At 37.1% G+C, this 22476-nt stretch overlaps 1 protein-coding gene across 3 annotated transcripts in view; it reads right to left on the reverse strand.

The window, feature by feature from the left end:
* The window catches only part of NELL2 (neural EGFL like 2), a 392703-nt gene that overhangs the window by 220312 nt on the left and 149915 nt on the right, over positions 1-22476 (reverse strand). For all 3 annotated transcript variants that reach the window (XM_060657876.3, XM_060657877.3, XM_060657878.3), the window contains exon 10: positions 21282-21384. In XM_060657876.3, coding sequence (XP_060513859.1) covers positions 21282-21384 — 103 coding nt within the window. The remainder of the gene's footprint in view (positions 1-21281; positions 21385-22476) is intronic.

Raw genomic sequence — 22476 nt, forward strand, 5'->3', positions numbered from 1 at the left:
TATAGCACGAATAATTATAAAAGAAGAGTGGGCAGTATTTTGGTTCTCTCTAAAATACTACTAAAGAGAAGAAGAAATAAAAATCAGGATTTGGCAACAGCTTTCCAGTCTTAAAGTTAGAACAGAACAAAGCTCCCAAAAGGACCTCACAGAGCAGATTAAATTACCACAGAATTTCATAAAGAATTCATTGAATGCTTAAGCAGGTTTCTGTGTAGGTCAAAGAGGACCAATCAGAAAATTGAGGTCATTAAGGGATGAGAAATAGGGTAATAGGAAATAAAATATAATTATAGAGTAAGTGAAAGGGGGAAGGAAGGAATAGCAGTGTATTAACATTGTTTTGGTTTTGGAGAAATCATTTTTCCTATAAAGACTTTCAAAGACCAACTTAGATATGTTTTTCCATTTAATTATATTTTATTTTTTATATTTTATTTCAGATAGAGATCCCAATGGCCTCAAGGGAGAGGCTCAGGTGCTAGAAGCATCTGAGCCTCTGAAGTAACTATATTCCACATATATTTCATTGGAAATCTGAAGCATACTTTATCTTCTTCTTAAAATATTCATTAAAATTAGCCATTAGCTACACATATTTAATTTCAATTTTGTTTTCAAGAAACAAATTTGTAGAACACAAAACCAGAAACTACTGACAAGATTAAATATCTGTATCTATGGCCAAGACATCATTTCATATTTTTCCTACATTTACTTTTAATTCTATAATTCTAAAGCTATATACATTATAAAAACATTATTGCTTCAACTTTAGGGAAAGTCTTCCTTAATTCACTGAAATTTAAGGTGAAAATAATGAGGAGTTCATCAAGATTTGAAATATGTATACTTGTAATTTTACTATAAAACTACACAATTATTCTGAGCTTCAATTGGTGCATTATCTAAGCTTTCAATTTGAAAGTTTTTGCAGAAAAATTATAATTTTGCTTTATGCCTTTCTATAAAAATCAACTACTATATAATTGTCTAAAATTATAAAATTAGTATAGGAGCTACTATAGTTAGAAAGCAATAAAAACTAAGAACTCAGTTTCATTGACATTATTAACAACTCACACCTAGTTTTTTTCACACTTACAAGGTTATTTCACATTCATTATCTAAAATAATCACCAAGTATAGTATTTAATAATTATCAAAACAGCACCATTTAATAAGGGCTCATTTTGTTCCAGCCGTATAGTTGACATACAGTATCTCATTTAAGCTCACAACAAATATAGAAATAGCCAAACAAAGAAATTAAGGTGAGCTTCAATGACATACCCAGGTTCACAGTGCTCAAAAAGTGACCAGACTAGACTTCAGATCCAACGTCAGGTGCAGTTTAATTATCATGACACTACACTTTTTGCTTCCCAACAACAACAAATGTAATGGCATTCTTAGGAGACCAACAGATCTCAACTCCGAAAGTCCTGAAGAGTAAGTGCCCCGTGACTCCGCCCAGCACTTCCAGCTCTCCTAGTTTCTTTCCCACTTCTCTAATCATTTCTCATCTACTTTTCATTCCTGAAATGGTTCTGTTCTCCAACTTCCTACCTTCAGACTACATCTTCTTCTCCTGAAAATTATCTTTTCCCCCCTACACAGCATCATCAATCTTAGTTACCTTGACTGAGCCTCAATGTACCTCCAGCCGTTGGCGGCACTGACCCCCTCCTCCAAACCACAGTCAGTTGCCAACTCAGGCACTGCCACGTTGTTGCTCCACCCACCCCCACTGTTCAGGCTTAAGTCCTCCCTACTATCCCCTAAATTACTAAGCAGGCTGAGAATAAGACCCCAGGTCCTTACCAAGGCTCACAAGGTCCCTCAGGCTCTTGTAAGTCAGGGCTCCTTTACCACCATACCTCTCAGCCTCCTCCACCACATGCCCTGGGCTTTGTGCAGTCTATTAAATACAGACCAACCACAAACTTGCCCTAGAGCCCGGGCATGCACTTTCTCTGAAATAACCACATGGCTGGTCCCTTCACTGAATTCAGGTCTCAGCTTGAATGCCACCTCCTCGAGAGACCAGCACCTTGACCCATCATGTTCCATACCTTTCTCTTAACTGTTCTTCATGGTACTTTTCCTTTCATTTTGTTTTTGTTTTTGTTTTTGCTTTTCATGATACTTTCAACCTCCCATCATTATAATCTACATTGTGTTTATTGCCTTCTCCCCCACACAAGCCACAGAGTCAGTGATTTCAGTCTCTTTTATTCCCTACCTTGTCCCCTGCCCTGAGACCTCTGCCTAGAACATGGAAGTACTCAGGTATTTGTTCACTAAATGGATAGAGGATGGATGGATGAATTCTAACTGGTTTTCTTTCCACTCTTTTCTCCCTCTCTGACTTACCATTAACAGTTCTGTCAATGTGACTCAAAACACATCAAAACAAAACATGGAGTTGGTAAAATACACTGTATTTTTAGGGAACAGTCAGTAAGTTGGCAAAATGCCCTATGAAGAGTGGCCTAGGACTCAGCTGTGTGGCTTGCATACCTTTTAACACTTTAACACTTACCTCACAGGACTGTCTCAGGGATTTAATAAGGTAATGAATGTAATAAGTATATATTAAATGGTTGATGTGAGGCGCTGTTACAGCATTCGGTAAATATTAGCTACTATTATAATGGCTTGCTGGCTGCCAGTTTTCAATTGCTAGCTTAGGGCTTTAAATGTCATGGTGAGGACTTTACATGTAAGAGAGTCCTAATGAAAGTTTTTGTTTTAAATTTATTCCTAATGAATTAATATTTCTAGCGAAGAAATTTTGGCGTAATGCTATTCCCTTCACATGGAATTCCCTTTCAAAATGCTATCGATCTAGGGTTATAAAAACAAATTCACTCTTTGCAGGGGCAAAGTCATATTCGTGCCTCACACTCTATGCAAAGACAAACCCTTATGTATTTACATATTAAAATGATACCAGGAGAAAACTTAACGACATATTTGTCAAACCTCAAGTTAGGTTCATAAAGGAACGATGAGCTGTCATTTTACTCGTATGGATCTAACAAAAATTGAAATGATGTTACTGGTGCTGGTGAAGCACTGTGCTAACATAGCTGGCATAACTGGACACAGCCCAGTAGTTTGTGGCAAAAGTATTAAAATGATGAATAGTCTTTGGTCCAATTGTTATCTTTTCAAACACTTATCATAAGGAAACAATCCCTTGTTTAAAGGTGAACACAGAGGCAGTCTCCTCATGTTTATCACCTAAATGAAGTCCTCTTTTCCCAGACTCTACATTCGGCCAAAAGCCAAGCTTTATATTATGAAAGCTATTCCTTTTCTTTCATTTTCACTGCCACTGACTCTCGTTTAAGTTCCATTACTTTTTACTTACACTACTGCATATATTTTCTAAGAATAAAATCCACAGTCCTTACCATGGGCCAATGTATGACAAGGAGTTCCAGAGTCACTACTGTTATTAGAATTCATGATTAGAGGTATACAGAAAGGAAACAAAATGATCGCTATTTATGGAAGATATGAATGACTACCTGGAAAAAAAGAGAATCCCTGAGAAACTATTTGAACCAATAATTCAGTTGTAAAATAAGTACAAAATCAATGGCTTTCCTTTATACAAATAACAACCTATTGAAAAGAATAAAGTAAAAAAAAAAATCCGTTCACTTAGCTACAGAACACATGTAAAAATACTATAAAAAGCAATGTAAACTCACTGTATCTGCATCAGGATTTACTATTGACAACACCTGAGGCAGTTAAATTCAACAAAAAGTCAAACATCTCTTCTCCTCCCTACTCTGTGGACCAATCAGGCACAACTCTATTCGTTCCTCCTTAATAGAAACCTTTTTTTCTTTTACATACTTACCTGCACTCCACAGATCTGTAATCTGGCCTCCTGTTTGATCCACCAAAATGCCCTCACTAAGAAAATCACTTCCATATTTTTAAAGTGTTATGTATTTATTTTGAAAGAAAGAGAGAGCATGTGTGCACGTGCACGTGTGCATGAGCAGGGGAGAGGCAGAGAGGGAGAGAAGGAGTAAGAGAATCCCAAGCAGGCTCCATGCTGTCAGCACAGAGCCTGACGACGGGCTTGAAACCTCAAACTGCCAGAACAAGACTTGAGCTGAAACCAAGAGTCAAAAGCTTCACTGACTGAGCCACCCAGTCCCCCCCCGCATATTTTGAATCTGATGAAAAATGTTAAATATCATTGTTCCTGTCCTCTCAGCACTTTCCGTTATCATGTATCACTGCCTCCTTCCTAAAACATTCTTCCCTTAGCTTCCATGGTACAAAATAATTCTGATTTTCCATGTAAGTCTCTGGCAACTCTTTCTCAGACTATTTTACAAGCTCATCCACCTCTCATAGATTTTTAAATATTAGAATGACTTAAGAATTGGTCTCATTTCCCCTCATTTCCCCTCCCTATATTCTCTCCCATAGTGATTCTAACCATTCCCAGGGCTTCAGTGATCATCTACATATGGATGACTCTCATCTTCACATCTCCCATTCAGAACTTCCTTCTAAACCTCAGATTTATACATTACACTTCAATGTTTGTAAACATCCATGGGCATCTCAAACTCAGTGTGACCAAAACTGAGCTCATCCACTCCTCCCAAGCCTGCTCGTAATCCAGTGCTCTCTCCTTCAGTAAGCATGAAACCATCTACTGCATGCGCAAGTCTGAGATATGAAATGCATCCATAATACATCTCTCTCCCTCATTCCCTGAAATCTAATCACTGTAAGCAATCTATTCTACTTCCTACATATTCAAATCCATTCACTTCTTTCCAATTCCACAACCATTATCCTACCCCAGACTGCAGCCCCTCTCAACTGGACTAGTGTTAATGTTTCCTAACTAATGTCTCCCACATCCCCTCCTACTCCCTTCAATCAGATTCTCATACTGCTGCAAAGTCATCTCTCTAAAATATAATACTTCATCACATTTTACTGCTGTTTAAAACCCTTCAAATGCTTCCTAATGCTTTCATGATAAATATCAAGGTCTTTCAAATCGCTGGGAAGGCCATGCATTAATTGGCCACTGCTTCCTTCATCACTTTCATCCCCAAATTCTCTACTTACAGCCTCACACCCATTCACTATACTCAAGTCACACTGGGCAAGATCCACATACCATACATCATATTAGAGAATATTTTCTTTTTAATGATATCTTGTGCTCAAGAGGTGTATAGAATCAGGCTTATTTTCTCATGTATTACTGAAATGTAAGTAGATAAAGCCTTTGAGAACAATTCAACAACATATGTCAAAATAGTACAGGTTTTATACAATGTTTGACCTATAAATTCCTATTTATTAGATTCAAACTGATATAATAATTATGGTGGTATTTTTTAAAATAGTGAAACTTGAAAAAAATCATTATTATGCTTTGTTTATTTGGTAGAATATATTTTATTTCATGTATTGAAAGGTCTCTTTTGATAGAGACCCAACATTAATACTGTATATATAGAAACTCATCACTGTTTTATGCACAAGCTAAAGAGACTATCCCAGTTCAATGTTTTTTAGTTTCCTGACATGTGATCTGTGATAACTGGATTATTTAGGAAATTTTTTATCCTCAAAGTCTTCAAAATCAGAAAATAGTTTGAACTTGCCCTGAGTGAAAGTCTGCAACATTCACAACAAAGTAAACAATGTAGCAAAGATGATTCTTTCTATTCTTCTCAGGATGAATGCTATTAGCTTTGTCAATTGCTGTGCAGGTAACCCCCTGTTACTCTGCTTTATTAAAGCCCCACTTCAAAATAGAAAATGAATAAACTTGATCCAGTGAATAAAAATACAATCAATCATTGCTTTTGTAGATGAGGCCTCGGCATAGTAATCTAAATTTATAAATCATAATAATCTAAACTAAATATGTATAGAAGAGATGGAGTACAACAAAAATTCTTGGAAAGGGGGCCAAAATAGGGAACACCTCATTCAATAAATAATGCAACAAACATTTATCAAACGTCTACAATGCATTAGATATGGTGCCACATGATGGAGATACAGATTTAAATGACAACTGAACCCTGCCTTATGTGAAATGGAATAATTCAGTTCATTGAATTATGTGACCCTGGGTTAGAAGCCTCACTCCTTATCACTCACCTAGGACCACTATTATTTCCACCTTGACACTGGCTCGAGTTAACTGCTTATGATCCCTGCCTTTCTTGGCTAATATTCTTTAAAGGTACCATACCACATTTCTATTCTTTTCTATCTGAACCACTGCCCAAAAGGTAAAACTTCATGCCATCTCACATGCCATCTATTTTCTCCACTAGTGATGGCCTTGCACATGGTAACTGACCACTAGTTTCACCAAGCTCTTGAGACCACCTTAGAATTCAGGCTTCACAAACGCTGCAAGTCAGTGCCAGAGTAAGAATCAGGCCCTTAATTCAGTGAAGCCAATCATACTTCATTTCCTGTCATTCTTGACCATAATCCCCCAGTTTGAAAGCAGCAAAACCAGACACATCTCTCCTGCTTTTATCTTCATATCTCTCTGGATTTCCTTCACCTTCAGTCATCCTCCCAGGGCACTGAAGATTGAAGAAACAGTTACAGATTCTGCATCCCTCAATCTATGCCCCCTTTCTATGTGATTTGACAGGTCCTCCATCATCTGTACTGGCCTTGTGACTTGACTTGCCAACAGAACACGGTAGAAGTAATAATGTCCAACTGAGTTCCTAGCCTAGGTCTCAAGAGGCTTTGCAAGTTTGGACTTTCTTAGAAATCTACACCTGTCATATGAACAATCCTGGGCTAACCTGCTCAGTTGAAAGAAGACATGGAAAGATGCTCCAGTTATCCCAGCCATAAAAGTAATGCCACCACAAACAAACCAGCTGAGCTAACGGACCAGCTAACTACAGATGCATAAGCAAGCCCAGCCAAGATTAGACTAACCAGATCAAGCCTTCTCAAAAATTTCCCAAGTGAATCCAGACCGAATTTCCAAGCAGCCAACATCTCTTCTGACCCCTAGTCCCCCTTCTCATTAATATCACCTGTCTATGATAGTCCCCAACTTTGAAACCTAAAAACAGTCTTCCTCTCCAATCTGTCTTGGGAAATTTTGGCCTTTGGAATACTTGTTCAACACCTAGAATCTGAGTTTGCTTGCCTCCTTGTATACAGTGAATTTCATGCCCTCATCACGTAAGTATCCATACCCATACCCATACCCTTGAGCTTGTCAATACCCAAAATTACTCCACCTCTGAAATATTTCAAACCTTAAACCATGAGATTGCTTTCAGTCATACATACAAAATAACAAACAAGAATAACCGCAAAAACTTTTTCTGTGGTACCCATCAAAGAGTTATCTCAAAAAAGTTACCAGAATCATACACACATATGCCTGGGCATTTAAAACCATTTAGGGACAGATAATTCTCCTGGTATATAAAAATCATCTAGAAGCATAAATGAGAGAAAACAACCCAAGAATATTTTTAAAAAGAAGAGTGGTAGATCATGGTAGATTTGTTTTCCAAGATAATAACTCTTCTACTAGAAAGCTACAACAATTAAAATACTGTAGAATAAGTACCGTAAGAGACAGATTAATAGAGAATAATAGAAATCCTAGAAACTAGTTCAAATACATGTAAGTATTTAACATAAGATAAAGTAGAGAGTTAATCAGTGAACAAAAGATTGTCAACAAATACTACTGGAATTATTAGCTAACTTGTTTGACAAACAAAAAAAACTTAACAAGAATTATTATCTCATGTACACAAAAATAAACCCCAGCTTATTTAAATTTAAAATGAAAAAACAGGGGCCATTTGGAGGTTAGGAGGTAAATATTTTTATAAATAAAAAAGGCTTTTTTTTAGCATGCGCAGAAAATCCAATTACATAAAATCTTAAATCTTTATGTTGAAAAGCACTAAATAAAAGAAGCAACATTATAAAAATATATTTGTAACATACATAATAGATGATTTTTATTACAAAATGAGCTCTCACAAACCAAGAAGCAAAAATAATTAAATTTTAAAGTGGATGATATACATGAAAAATTAATTTAAAAAATACAAATTTCCAACAAACATGTAAAAAAAAAATTTCAGCAATCCAGAATTTTGCTTCTATTTCTTACCTCTGTCCCAGACTCCAGAATCACACATACAATTGCTTGCTCTGCATTTCCATTTAAGGGGGTAACACACCTCTTAAACAGGACATACCTAAACTGAACTCTCTATCTTCACCACTCTCCCACATCCAGCCAGATTAGCAGCCTTCCCCATCGTGGCTAATAACAACCTCATCCTTCTACTTCCTCAATCCAAAACCTTTGGAGTCATCCTGACTCTTCTCTTTACTCATGCCCATATTAAGCTATCAGAAAGTCCTATTGGCTCTACCTTCAAAATATATACAGAATCTACTTCCTAGTACCACTACCTATTGAAGCTACCATATTTCTTGTTTTGGAGAATTACAAAAATAGACCTGCCTTGTTTAAAATATGTAACTTGCATCCTAATGTCCTTAGGGTAAAAATAAAAAGTAAAACTCTTACCTCTCCAGCTGCATTTCACATCATGTTCTCCGCACATCAGCAACACTGGCCTCCTTTATACAATATCCTATCTCCTTATACAGAGCGCTTGCATATTACATTTTCTCAGCCTGAACATTCTTCTCTTCACTAGTGTAATGCTATTCGTTCATCAGATCTCAACTGCAACATCATTTTCTGAAGGATGCCTTCCCTGATCTCCTTGCTAGGCAAATTTCACTTATTACAGACACTTTACCAATAACGCACTGCTACAACACTGCATTGCATATTTGATCATTATATGATTCATGTCTATCTCCCAACCTGATCATCACATCTTCAAGGATAGAGAGCAATCTTATTTTGTTCATCACTGTAACCCCAGTGTCTAGCAAAGACTAATTCATAGAAGGTGCTTAATAATTATTTTCCAAGTGCATAAAAATTATGGAAAAGAGACTCAATGGTAGGATACCATTTCACCTTTAATTCCATATGGATAGAACAATCACCCCCCCCCCCACTACTACTATTTCTAGAATTATTCCAAGCTATCTAACTCCTAAATTCATTCCTGGGCATATGGCAAACTCAGCCAGGACAGTTAATCCAATTCTTACATTCTACTTCACATTCACTGACTGTCTCCCCCAGCTCCAGGTCCTTGACCACTTAGGAATCATGGGCTGCAGGGACATGAAGAGATGAAATCAATCAGTGAACAAGTACAATGTCCATCTTGTTCTATACTAGCCCACCCCCTCCCTTCTTTTCAACCAACAAATAAAAGTGACCTTTCTGAGATTCAGGGCCTGAGAAATTCTGGAGGTAGACTCCACACATAAACACAAATGGGAAATTCATAATACTGCTTGCTGTGCACTGATTTAATTTGTGATCAGAAAAGTTCAGTTTTTTATTGGTTTAAAAACATGATGTTTACCCACAAAATAATATGAAAAGAATGTGTTACCCTCTGCATTTTTCCCCCTCTTCCTCCAAGCATAAGAAAGAATTAGCTTCCCAAATGTAACAATAACAACTCAAGCAAAAAAAAAAAAAAAAAGAGTTTGTGTTTTGGGCCTTCTTACAAATAATGCTATCATATGTTATGGGGACCTGAAATTGGCCAAAAAGACTTGACTGGTTGAATAAAAACTGAGAGAATATCCACACACACTGGGTTTCAGCATCACCAGGTACATTTGTACAGGCTCACTAACTCCTCCCAGATCACCATCTCTGAAATAAACTCAGGAATCAAGAGGCACAGGGCACAACTCTAAAGACACGGATTAATGGGAGAACTTCTGCAAAGGAGGAAAGGGAATTTAAGCTTGTGGAAAATGTGTTGTCCTAAACTTTTCTAGTACTGGGTTGCTTTTATTAATCTTCTTCCACTTACAGGACCTACAATAAAAAAAAACCAGACGTCAATGTATGTGGGACATGCATAGTTACAAGTTGGATGAGAACAGTTTAATTTAACACTGAGACAGCACAATCCATCTCAGCAGAGCCACCTGGCATAAACTAAAACTATATATCTTATGAGACAGAAGCAAGCTACTAAAAGCCTGGGAAAGCAGACTGATGTGAATTATTCCACCAAGCCCATTTAGAAAGAGACCTCATCTAATGAAAATGCAAAACCGTCAAAAAAAAAAAAAAAAAAAAAAAAGATTTGGGGACCAAGGAGGAAGAATTCACCATGATCACTGACTTTGAAGAATTCTAGTTAACATGTTTTTAAGTTCTAATTCAATATGATTTTCTTGTTCTTTCTTTACCAAAATCAAATAAAAATCCAATCAGAAGATACTCGCTTTTGAGATTTCTTTTCCTGAACCATCAAAATCAATGGTTTCTGTTCCATATAGGGGGCCCAACAAAGGAATGAAAGGTCGTGCTTCCTAGAATAACACAGACACTTCATTTTAGTAATGTGTACTAATTTACAGTTTTGTTCTCCTTCTTACTGCGTATAGAAATAGTAATACTAATCCTAAAAGTGTATTTCCTAGGAATTTATGTATTCTTCGAACATGTGATTAGTGCTGTCTCCGGAACATCATGAATTGTTCATTTCTCCATTCAAACTTATCTTCTACTTCTGCTAATGAGATATGTCACACATCACATGAGGCAGTATATGAAAAACAGAGCATGTGTTCAGAGTGTGGTGTTCCCACTCCACTGACTACGTTATCTCAGGCAAGTGAAGGAGCCTCCCTAAGCTATGGTTTCCGCATCTTCACAACAAGCAAGAGAAATAATCCATGGCAAGTTCTCGCACTCAGAATATACTTAATAAATGCCAGCTTAAAACATAAACCCTAAAGCGGGTGTTCTGTGGCCTTACTGCACACTCGAGATTCAGGAGAGGAAGAGGAAGCTCCGTGGAGAAAATGGGCAGTGACAAGGACAGCACATCCACTAGCTAAGTCTTTGCTAATTAAAGTGTGTTCCATGTCCCAGCAGGGTGACCATCACCAGAGAGCTGATCAGAAATGCAAACTCTCAGGCTCCACCCCAGAACCACTGAATCATAATTTTCATTTTAACAAGACCCCTGGGTGATTCATATTCCCATTAAAATCCGAGAAGCACTGAGCTAAGTGATGTGCTCCTGCACGCAGGCCTCATAATTTGTTGGACAAAAAATTCAAGTCTCAGTAAAATTATCAATGTATGTGTCAGGGATCATTGGGGTCACTTCCCAACGGTTAAAAGGATAAATATTCCATGTGTGTGTTATATATTATGGTGTGTGGACTTAACATTCTCTCTCCTGGGTTGCTGAGTTTGTTGCACGAGTGTTGTGAGATATCTCTTTACAACTTGAAAAAGTATTTATAAGTGAGGGCCATTCCGAAGCCAGCCAGCCCAGAATTTTTTTTTTTTTTACACTATCAGTATAACTGAAGTCTAAAACAAACAGTAAGCCCAAGATCTGAACTCCAAATCCTAAAATTATTTGTATGGCCTTATGACTTAGGCCAAAACTCCAGAGACCAAGTAGCCAGTTCCCCAGTAGAGGCAACAGTTTCAGTAACTGGGGTGAAGAGGGTGTGGGTAGGAGCTGCTACCATGTAGAAGCAAGACCTAGGCAAAGACTCTAGTACATAATGTGGGTAGAATATTCGAGGAGCAAGCCATGGAATTACAGCAGCCATTCCTACAAACAGATATTTCACAAGCCTAACGTTCCTGAGTTGGATGCAGTCCCATTCCTACGGCCTCTAACTCCAGAACAATTTCTTACAGCAATTTCATGTGATTTCATGTGCCTTTTTTCTATAGTTAAATAGTTTTGAATTTGGGGCCAGCTTTTGCACACAATGAAATGTGCCTGAATTGCACTCTATCACAAAACCGTCTCTAAACTGAGAAAGAAAATTCCTTTCTGACCCTTCCTCACACTGAACTCCTATATCATTGTGTTTTCTGCATTTAATTTTTAATCTATGCTAATTTTATACAGTCCATAAATATATTCTGGACAACACAGGCCACACAAAGTATTCAAGGCATCCAGCAGGGAGTCCAGTGTGGCCAAGTTACCATTTTATACGTTTTGCTAGGACGGTAGGTGTTGTAACTTTCTTAGGCAATGGGCACTGTGATGTGCACTTACTTCTATTATGCAATGGTTCTATCCGAGTTTCTACTTTCTACATAATTGCCAAAATCAACTTGTAAGCTGCTTTAAATGGCACATGTCTTATTTTTCCTATTCTGACTTCAAAATGCCATTTTGTATGATCTCTATTGAGAAGAAAATAGGCCCATTTTTAAAACAGTTACCTAACAACACTTCAGATAAGAAGCTGTATTTTTCTGCCTAACATAAGTGTTTTTCTGCTCGTTTAAATTGAGTCTCATATGAATGATATCTAGATGATCACTCTTTTGTTTTGCTATAAATCTGAAATCTCCTCACTTGTTTCAAAGCCTTACACCACTAAGGAAGACTACCCTCCTGATCACCTAAAGAGTCACACTTTCGGTTTCCTAGAGTTGTGTTAGACACCATGATTTAATTACTATTACGGACAGATTTGCATAAAGCTTTTTTCTGAAGAGTTTTAGGCCATTTAAACAATGTCATTAGATGCGCAGAGAAATTTCTTTTGAGAAAATGTAATGGAGCATGGAAAATAACAAAAATCCACAAAATACATTTATTCAAGAATCTTAATAATGAAGAGAAATTACAATTCAAAGTGAAGAACTAGAGGCTGAATACTCTCTATTATTTTAAAATAAAAGATGATTAAATAGGCACAGCATAATGCCTCAGAATCAGAGGGCAGCACCCAGTGTTATGTCTTCTGGAAAACTATGCTCATTTCAGAAAAAAAATAGATTCAGTATATTCTTTGCCATCTATGGAATTTACTGAAGATACAGAACAGCAATTAATTTTAACGATAATCTCGTACAAACTCATACTAGACAATATTGCAGTAAAACAAGCAAGTTCAGCCTGCCATAGACCATCTATCTCTTATTAAAGGATCTCCCATGAATTGATATTACCTTGTCAAGGTTGCTGCATAAAGAGAAAAAAGCCATCCTGATGCCCTTTTAAAGACCTACTGACACTGAAGAGACAAATGTTTTCAGGTTTCCCTCAGCACTGCCACCTAGTGCTCCTCGTGGAAGGGGGAACCAGCTTTTTGTGGAGTAATTTGGCAAACTTGGCAATATTTAAAAGTGCCATAATCTTTGACCCAGCAATTCCATCATTAGCAATTCTCCCTGTAGGTAAGACCACATAAAAATGCACCAAGACTGGGGTATCTGGGTGGCTCAGTGGGTTAAGTGTCCGACTCTTGATTTCGGCTCAGGTCACCGTCTCACAGTTGTGAGATTGAGCCCCACACTGGGTTCCATGCAAGAGTGGAGTCTGCTTGGGAATTTCTCTCTCCCTCTCCCTCTCTGCCCCTCCCCAGCTCATGCTTTCCCTCTCTCTCTCAAAATACATAAATAAACACTTTTTAAATGCACCAAGACTATTTATAAATGACATCCTGCAATATCATTTTTAATAAGAAAAACAACAACAAACTAAAATATCCTGTGATGGAGAAAAAATAAAATTATAATAAGCCATACATTGGAGTAATATTCAGCCGTTTAAAAAGTTAGTTGATATGCAAAAATCTCCAGGATAAAGTCCAGGAAAATGTGTGATATCATTTACCGTATATGAAAAGCCTACACATGCATATGTGAGTGGGTGCACTGAGAATCATCTGGAAGGATACACAAGGACTAAAAGTTTGCGAGAGGAGGAAGAAAAAGGGAGATTTTTATGTTTTATTTTATATCTTTTTGGATGGATTGAATATTTATTGTATGCATGCATTATTTTTAGGTTAAAACATTAAAAATGCTATACTAGGATTATGAAGAATGATAGAGTCAGATAACTTTATACTACTTTGGACTGTGGAGTAGAAGACACAGAAACTAAATCATTGTGACACTGTCATCATCCTCTGATTCAGCTCTGCCTTTTCCTGGCATCCCAGCTCTGATACAAGCTGACTACTAACAGTCATTTTTTTGTTTTTCTAAAGGTCATTAAAATGTATCATGCAATGTCTCCTATAGTCATTAATCTGAAAGCTATACTGTTAATTATTCTTGCTTATTGATAAATTGCCAGTTCAGTATTTTTCCACTGATTTGACATTTATCAAGATATTGAAAGATAGCATGACCAACTGCATTTTTGAAGAGTTTATGAAAAAGTATTAGCAAAAATTAATTGTAGTGTTTAAGAAGTCCACAGGATTACCTTGATGAACTCTCTTTAATAAAACGTAGTTGATTTGTCTTTAGTGAAAATATTCCTTACCATAAGCTTAATTACCTTGAATATTCAAGTAAGGCATAAGTGGACTATTTTCTTGCCCTTTTTTCACTTATGCATATAGATTTAGAGTATATTTATAGTATATTAATTCTACAACTTATCCAATATTACTTTAAATGCTAAATTAAGTTAATTTAGGGGAGAAGAGACTGAATCCAAACCAAATGTTGGGGAACAACATCAAAAAAACATGACCACTGATTGACCCAGGAGCTGGACCCAGGCACTCGGAGGATCCTCACCTCCTCCTCGGCCTTAGAACGTGGATTCTGCTTGCCTTCCTCACTCCCAAAATGATCCAAGGGCTTAGCCTTGAGATAATGATGTGGGGTTAAAAACATCTGCACTACAGACTGTATATGTGACTGAATCCAATTAGGGCCTCTTTATACACTTTGAAGATTTGAGGGCAATTGCAGGAATCCATTCATCTTGCCACCCAAGACAAGCCTCATCTCTAAGTTCCCTTTGTTATTATTAAAACTTCCACCTACCAACCTGGAGTGGCCTGCCTCTTTCTTCAGTCTCCCCCTGCCCTCTGTTTGAGGGGGCTAGTTTTAGATTATCCCTGCTAAGCTCCCAAGAGGTACACCAAGGTTGTACACATGATTATTGCAACACCATAAGGTTTCAGCTCATTCAATTGTTCGCTGTCACATAATATTCTCTAATAACTACAGATTTTCAGAAAGCTTTCTAAAAATACTGCCTCTGATAGTAAAACAACACATTGTCCTTTTGATTGCTATTTCTATCTTTTACATTATTGAGGAATGCCTCAGTCAGCACTGGCATTCTGGCCATGTAGCCCCTTGTGTCTCCATAATGCCAACTAATTTATAACTGTGTTCATGCATGAGAATCTCACGTGCATACTGCATACTTCCCATGCTTCCAGCATTACTGTAGAGACAGCTAAGTTTATTGGTTGTGTTGCTCCAAAATGATTTTCTTTTTTAATGTAACCTATATATATTATATAATTGTTTTCTTTATTCCAAGAACAAAGAAGCTCTTGGTGAATTATATCCCACTGGTTTTTGTTCCTCATCCCCATATTTACATATTCAGAAGTCTCTGAATCAGTTTTATTGCACTGTCACTCCATTTTTGAAAAATCTCCAAATTACATAAGTGGCAGTCATTTAATCTCTGTCCCCACTTTTCTATGCAGTTTAAGTGACAGAGCTAGAATCATCCGTATTTGCACACTAATGTGAACATAAAAGAGTTAAATCTCCCAAACTAGTCTCTTTGGAAAATGAACATATAATATAATCTACTTTTCTATTATTTAAAATTAATGAAAATTTAAAAATTAAATTAAATTAATGAAAATACCCATAAATATATGAAAAGTTTACCATCTTCATTAGTCATCAGGGAAATGCAAATTTATTCTTCTATTTAAAAAAAACTTTTTTTAGCATATAATTTATTTCTGAGGGAGAGAGAGAAAGAGTGTGAGCAGAGGAGGGGCAGAGAGAGATGGAGACACGGAATCTGAAGCAGGCTCCAGTCTCTGAGCTGTCAGAACAGAGCCTGACACAGGGTTTGAACTCACAACCCATGAGATCATGACCTGAGCTGAAGTCAGACACTTAACTGACTGAGCCACAGAGGTGCCCCAGGGAAATGCAAATGTAAACTACAATATAATATCATGTACCAACATCATTTATCATAATGCTTAAAATAAAAAAGATAAAAAATGCCAAGTGTGAGTATGGGTGTACAACAATGGGAACTTTCATATAGTGGCGGCAGAGTAAACTGGTATAACCACTTTAGAAAATGGTTTGTCAAAACAATTTTACAAGAGGTTAAAACAGTTTTACCATTAGATAAAACAGTCTTAACCTATGAACAAACAGTTCTACTCAGGTATATACCCATCAAGCATGCATAACACCAAAAAACATGTAAAGAATGTTTATAGAAGAAGTATTTTTTAACTATTTTTTTTAATGTTTACTTATTTTTGAGAGACAGAGCGCAAGTGGGGAGGGGCAGAGAGAGAGAGGGAGATAGAAACCGAAGCAGGCTCCAGGCCCTGAGCTGTCAGCACAGAGCTTGACGTGGGGCTCGAACTCACAAGCCGCAAAATCATGACCTAAGCTGAAGTCGAATGTTCAACTGACTGAGCCACCCAGGTGCCCCTGGAAGGACTATTTATATAGCCCCAAACTGTCCTTCAGTAATAGACTGGATCATGGTACATTAATGCAAATAGAATATATATAGCAATAAGTATGAATAATTGACATCTACATGGAAAAATATAGATGGATCTCACAAACAGGATTTTGAATGGAAGAAGCCAGACATAAAAGAATACAAAATGCATGATAAATTGGTTCTTAGTATCAGCCTTGGTCAAGACTTATCCAAAATACTGAGGAAGAGAGTGGCCTTGAAAAGCGTAGTCTCATACATCAGAACACAATTTGGAAAAAAATAATTACCTTGCATTATATACTGTGTGATTTTAGAAAAGTCATTTAATCCCCCTGGCTTCATTATTCCTCTGTAATATAGAGATAATGAAGCCTTACCTCCCCAAAAGCAAATGACTGTTTTGAAGATCTCTAAGGTCCTGTGTAGCTTTATATCTATGACTCAATGAGATGGTTTCACTTCTTTGTACTTTCATGAATAAAAACAGAGTTCTTTTAACAAAACAATAATAGCTGACATGGTTTTAGCCACTTTATACATATGTATTACTTATTCAGTCCTCACATTTCATACTAACCCCATAAAATAGGTATAACTGTTCTCTTCCTTTTACAGATAAGGAAACTGAGGCTCTGTGAGGTTTGATAACTTGACCCAAACTGCACAGCTAATTCTGCTAGGGCCAGAATACAAACCCAGAAAATCTCACTCTATTACTCACATACTTAACTACTCAATATGCAAAGACAGTATAAGAACTCCATTTTATCTAAGCTGACAGGACTTTTTAAATTGATTTTAATACAATCTGTTGTCTAATCACCACAGAGCATGTGAAAATGTCATCTATGTTATGGATTGAAACTCTGATTTTGTTCAATCAAAGGAATGATGATTTTAATTTATTCATATAAATCTGGCCTCTCTGAGACAGTACTAATTAAAAAAACTATCGCTACTGAACAAGCACCAGCCAATTTTGATGGTCACATTCACATTTCCCATATTTGGTGCTGCTCTAGAAAAAGAGGGGAAATCGGCCTTCCTTGTTATTGTTGTTTTAAACACAGCCTCTTCTGCAAAAGACCTTATAGTATTAGTTCAGATTACTGAATTTTTTTTTTATTTCAGTTGACTTTCTGTAACTTTCTGTTTGCTATAAGTTACGTCAATTATTTTCTGACAACTGTTTTTTTAACTTAGACTGAGATTTTACATACTTCAATTAGTTGGACCTCATCCTGTTTCAGAGTTAAAGTCACCCACAATATTTATACTTTGCATTTTCTAGAGTTAACTTGCATCTGTGTCCGTCAGTCTCATTGTTGACTAGTTGAGAGCCTGTGACTGGGGTAAAGGATGCAGGGATGGTGTCTGCAAGGGGAGAAGAGAGGGAGAAAGGAAAATCCTGCTTACTTTGCAAGCAGCCTAGACTCAGCCAGGACTCTCAATGGTTTTGCATGGCAAGCTGAGTTACCAGCGGATAAAAGTAGATTACTTAGATTAATTGTCGCAGATGGTTTTAAAGAAGGAAGCAGGCTTGAAAAGCACAGCACTTCTAAATGGAACTTCTCTGGGACTTCTAATCAATTGTGTGTTCTTGGAAAAGTCGTGTACTCACTCTTATTAGGAAGATGGAAGCAATGCCTGCCTCCTACAGTTGTTGTGAAGCTCAAACGAGGAACAACTGATGGAAGTGAGATGACTTCATTGCGCTGTGATTATCGCTGCCTTAATTATTTAGTGTTGGCATTTCTGCCTTTAGAACTTCTGTTTCAGTTTAACTCCACCACAATAGCTCAAGGGTGGGGGCAGGAAGAGGCTTAGCCCCTCCTTCCAGCACTTTCCCTTCGTAGATTCAAATAAAGGAAAGTAACAGGCTTGGTTCTCTCTGACTTCTTTCCCAGAACAACAACATTCTTACTATTCACCAGTATTTATATTTGGATAAAGAGCTAAAGCTGAAGTTACAGAGGGAAAATATAAAGCAGACTGCAAAACAGGGCTGCTCAGAGTTGCACAAAACTCTGCCGAAGCAAGCCTGAAAGCATTGAATAAAGAACACCAAAAACCGACTTGCCACATGCACTTCTTTTGTTCATTTCAGTCTTGGCAGAGTAAAATTCAGCAGTTGGGTTATACGTTTTCCCTTCCAAGGACTTTAGAAACAAGTGATTAATCTCTTTAAGCAGTTCTCAGTAAAGAATATATTTTGTTAATTTTATGTCATTACAAAGGCTATCGAGCAAGAGCTGCAAAGACAGGATGAGTGCAGGGTATAAGAGGAAGGCTTCGGTTTCTCTTTTTAAAAATAAAAACCACACAGCTTAATTTATACTCCACTGAAATGAAGTTCTCATAAAATAGAGCAATGATAATACTGAGAAAATGTACATAAGAAAATGAGATGTTTCCTTCCCCTCACATGAAACAGTGAGACTCTCTCTCTCTCTCTTTCTCCCCCCTCCCCTCTCTCATAGCTATTTGCTTCTCTCAGCACATATGAAAATCTGAACAATCTAAACAAGTCAGTTAATGATTATTAAATTTATTTTAGATGTTATTTTTTTCTTTTATAAAACACATTTTTGCAAACTTTTCAGAAGCATATTTCCTGAAGTATTTTTTACTGACTAGCTTTTAAATTGTGCATGGGGAGACACATTCCCAAATAATCTTTAGGAATATTTACCATATGTACTAAATTCTTATTTCCCTTAGGGAAAAAAAATTCTGTAGGTGTTTACGGAAAATTTCTTGCTGGCTCTTGTAAAACGCTGAATTCATCAGAATTAGAAGCACTTCGAATACTCTAACTACAAACAAATACAGGCACAAAACCTCTGTATTCCATGGCACTCATATCACTGAATATAAGCAGAAAGACAAAGTCACTTTATCCTTAATACTTTTAATGATAGAAAATGAAAGACTCAAATAAATTATTTTGGCATTTCTTCAGTGATGCTGTGGTCCCTTCACTGATTACTTAGCTTTCACTACTATATATGAGACAAACACAATCGATTTTCAATCATTAACACCAAAGTCTGCCAGGAGTACTCTGCATTAATAAATCTCAAAATATTTTACCATTTCATTAAGTCTAAATGCATGTTGTTGGGAAGATTTCAAGCACTGTCTGATTTAGTAGGCAGCTTACTGTTGGTAATAAGAGACAAATGGTAAATCAGAATTGAAATTCACTACTTCTGACTAATGCATCTATCATGATGGTCCATTATTCCAATCAGCCTGTCTCTAATAAAATTGACATCACTTAATGCAAATCTATTATATTCAGGGGTAACAACGTAGAAATAAATGTGGAAAGAAGAATAAAAGAAGTTAAAGCAAAAAGTCTGATTCCCGTTATTGTCATGTTAGGAATATTCCCCCTCCTGCCTCCAACTATGTACAAAGAAAACTACAGAACATCACCACAAGCTTTTAGGGACTAAGACAAGTTCAAGGAAAAACTCAGATTACTCCTCACCAAGGAAATTAGCTTGTGACATGTGTAAGAAAATTGCATTCAGTCCTTCCTGGTTCAGCCAAACTTACTTGACTAGGCTAATGTACGTTCATGAAATGGATTGGCTTCAATGTAAAGTCTAATAAAATTGAATATAAATGAACTCCTGAGGGAATTAAATCAATGGACTACAAAGCGACTTCCTGATTTTTCCCTGATAACTCATCACCCTCACCAGAGTAGGAGATGGCAATGGTAAATGGAGCAGGGTGAACAAAAGCCCTAGCAAAAGCAAACATTGATTCTCTTTCCCCTCCTTCCCTCGCCCTTTCCATCCCCTCCCCTACTTCTCTGTCCTCCTATGTACATGGATGATTAGTCTGCATTTACATAGTCCCGTATATTCTACAAACTTCATAACACTCGGTTTGCATAGGTTACTATTCTTTTGTACAAAAATAGGTAAATTTTAAATGCTCCTTTTAACAAGAATTTAAGGACAGTCTTTTAATGTGCAAGTAACATAAATGCAACAATCTGTTATTGAACAAATGATATAGAACCCGTTTCAAGACAGCTATGAATTCAGACAGCATTTCCTGCCATCAGAAGTGAACCGCACAGCTACTAAAGGCAAAAGAGCTTTCTCACTCAGTAGTGTGAGCCTTTTTTTATGAATTAACACCATGGCCCCATTCATACTGGACGGTCCTATGACAACGTGGACCTCTGTGGTTTGAGCTAATGGAGTTGGCATAGCGTCTGCTATCAAAGGTCACTTGCATTGTGGGTTTCTTTGGTCATCGTGGCTGAGTATGGACCATCCTTAGCCTATTTTTGGAGGCATCTGTATCAAGTCGTGTAATGAGAGAATGTCTACCACTAAATTTCTTACATATCTTTCCTACTACTGTCACTACACAAAACAGATCCCACCGAGAAAAAATATTCCTGTTAAATACAAGTATAGCATTTTTAAATGGAAAACAACTGATCACCAGAGTACAGAAGATATTCTACCTATTTGCTTCATTTCTAAAAGCCATTTAGCTTGCCCAGATCAAACCAATGATGGGTGCATATTTATTAATATGAAGCTGTATTTTTGCAAAAAAAAAAGTATTCATCATAAAAGTTATGCTCACATTTGCATTCCTTGCAGCACTTGCCATCCACGTATGCAAGAGCCGACTTCAGTGGGCAGTCAGGAATCGGGCAGATCAGAGTTTCACACTGGATAGTTCCATTCTGAGAAGAAAATAATATTTAAAGAATTTCCAAGTTGCAGTTTGATAGCCTGGAAGTATTTTTTAATCGGTTTCTTAAGGTTCAAACTCTTCACATAAAATGCCATAAATACCACTATCCTCTGGTTTTTACACAGTAAAACCCATGATACAGAGACCCACAGTAATACAGAGTGGGTCGTAACACAGCTGGTGACTGGCTCCCATCTTCTGTCCAGTGACGATCCTAATAGATAGCGTTCTCCCTTCTGTTGTGAGGTGGATGAGAACATGGGTCGGGAACACACTGACAGTGAAACAGGAAGCAAGGGGTAAGCCTCACGTCTGCCCAGATTACTCACTAAATGAGAACCGACAAACCAGATTTCTGGAATAGCTGCTGCCATCCTGCAGACGCAGTCTCAGGACCCAGAATCTTCCTGTGGATGGTTAAGCACCTCCACAGGGCAGTGCTGACAATCACCACAAGAAGCACCAAAATGCAAACAGTATGTCAGGGAATTAATTCCCGGAGGTCACTCAGGCAGGTAGCTGTTTCTCCAGTCACCTCACTGACCTCACTATACACATCTTGCATTTTACTCAAGTCAATTTTTGTCCCCCATTATCAGGTTGGGAAGGCTTTACTGTATTTGCAAAGTGCTATAATTTTTCTGGGACCAGAATATGTTTCTGAACAGAAATTATATAATGCATGCACGCACATGCACACACATATGACTAATTTCAGATGTATCTTTGACTTTTTAACATGCACAATATTCTGTTTTTGAACAAACTTGCTGAACTTGGAGAAATGCCTTTTTATAGGCTAATTCACACAGACCTCTGGCTTCTTTCCAGTAAATGAGTTTTAACAGATGAATTCAGATGAAATGTAAACGTTCAAAACCGGGCTAGTCTTGAACTTTTCTTTGAAAATGAATCTACTTTTGAAAGAATAATGCACTAAATATTCCTACTTTAATAGTGTGCAATTAGAGAAGTCATATTTATTTAAGTCATCTAATTTTTATTCCACTGTATTTGTAAGCATTTAAAGATTATCTTATGTATTTAAATTCCATTAATTTTTGGTATGATCCAATCTGGT

The sequence above is a fragment of the Panthera onca genome, chromosome B4, assembly GCF_046562875.1.
Source record: "Panthera onca isolate mPanOnc1 chromosome B4, mPanOnc1 haplotype 2, whole genome shotgun sequence".
Lineage (NCBI taxonomy): Eukaryota > Metazoa > Chordata > Mammalia > Carnivora > Felidae > Panthera > Panthera onca.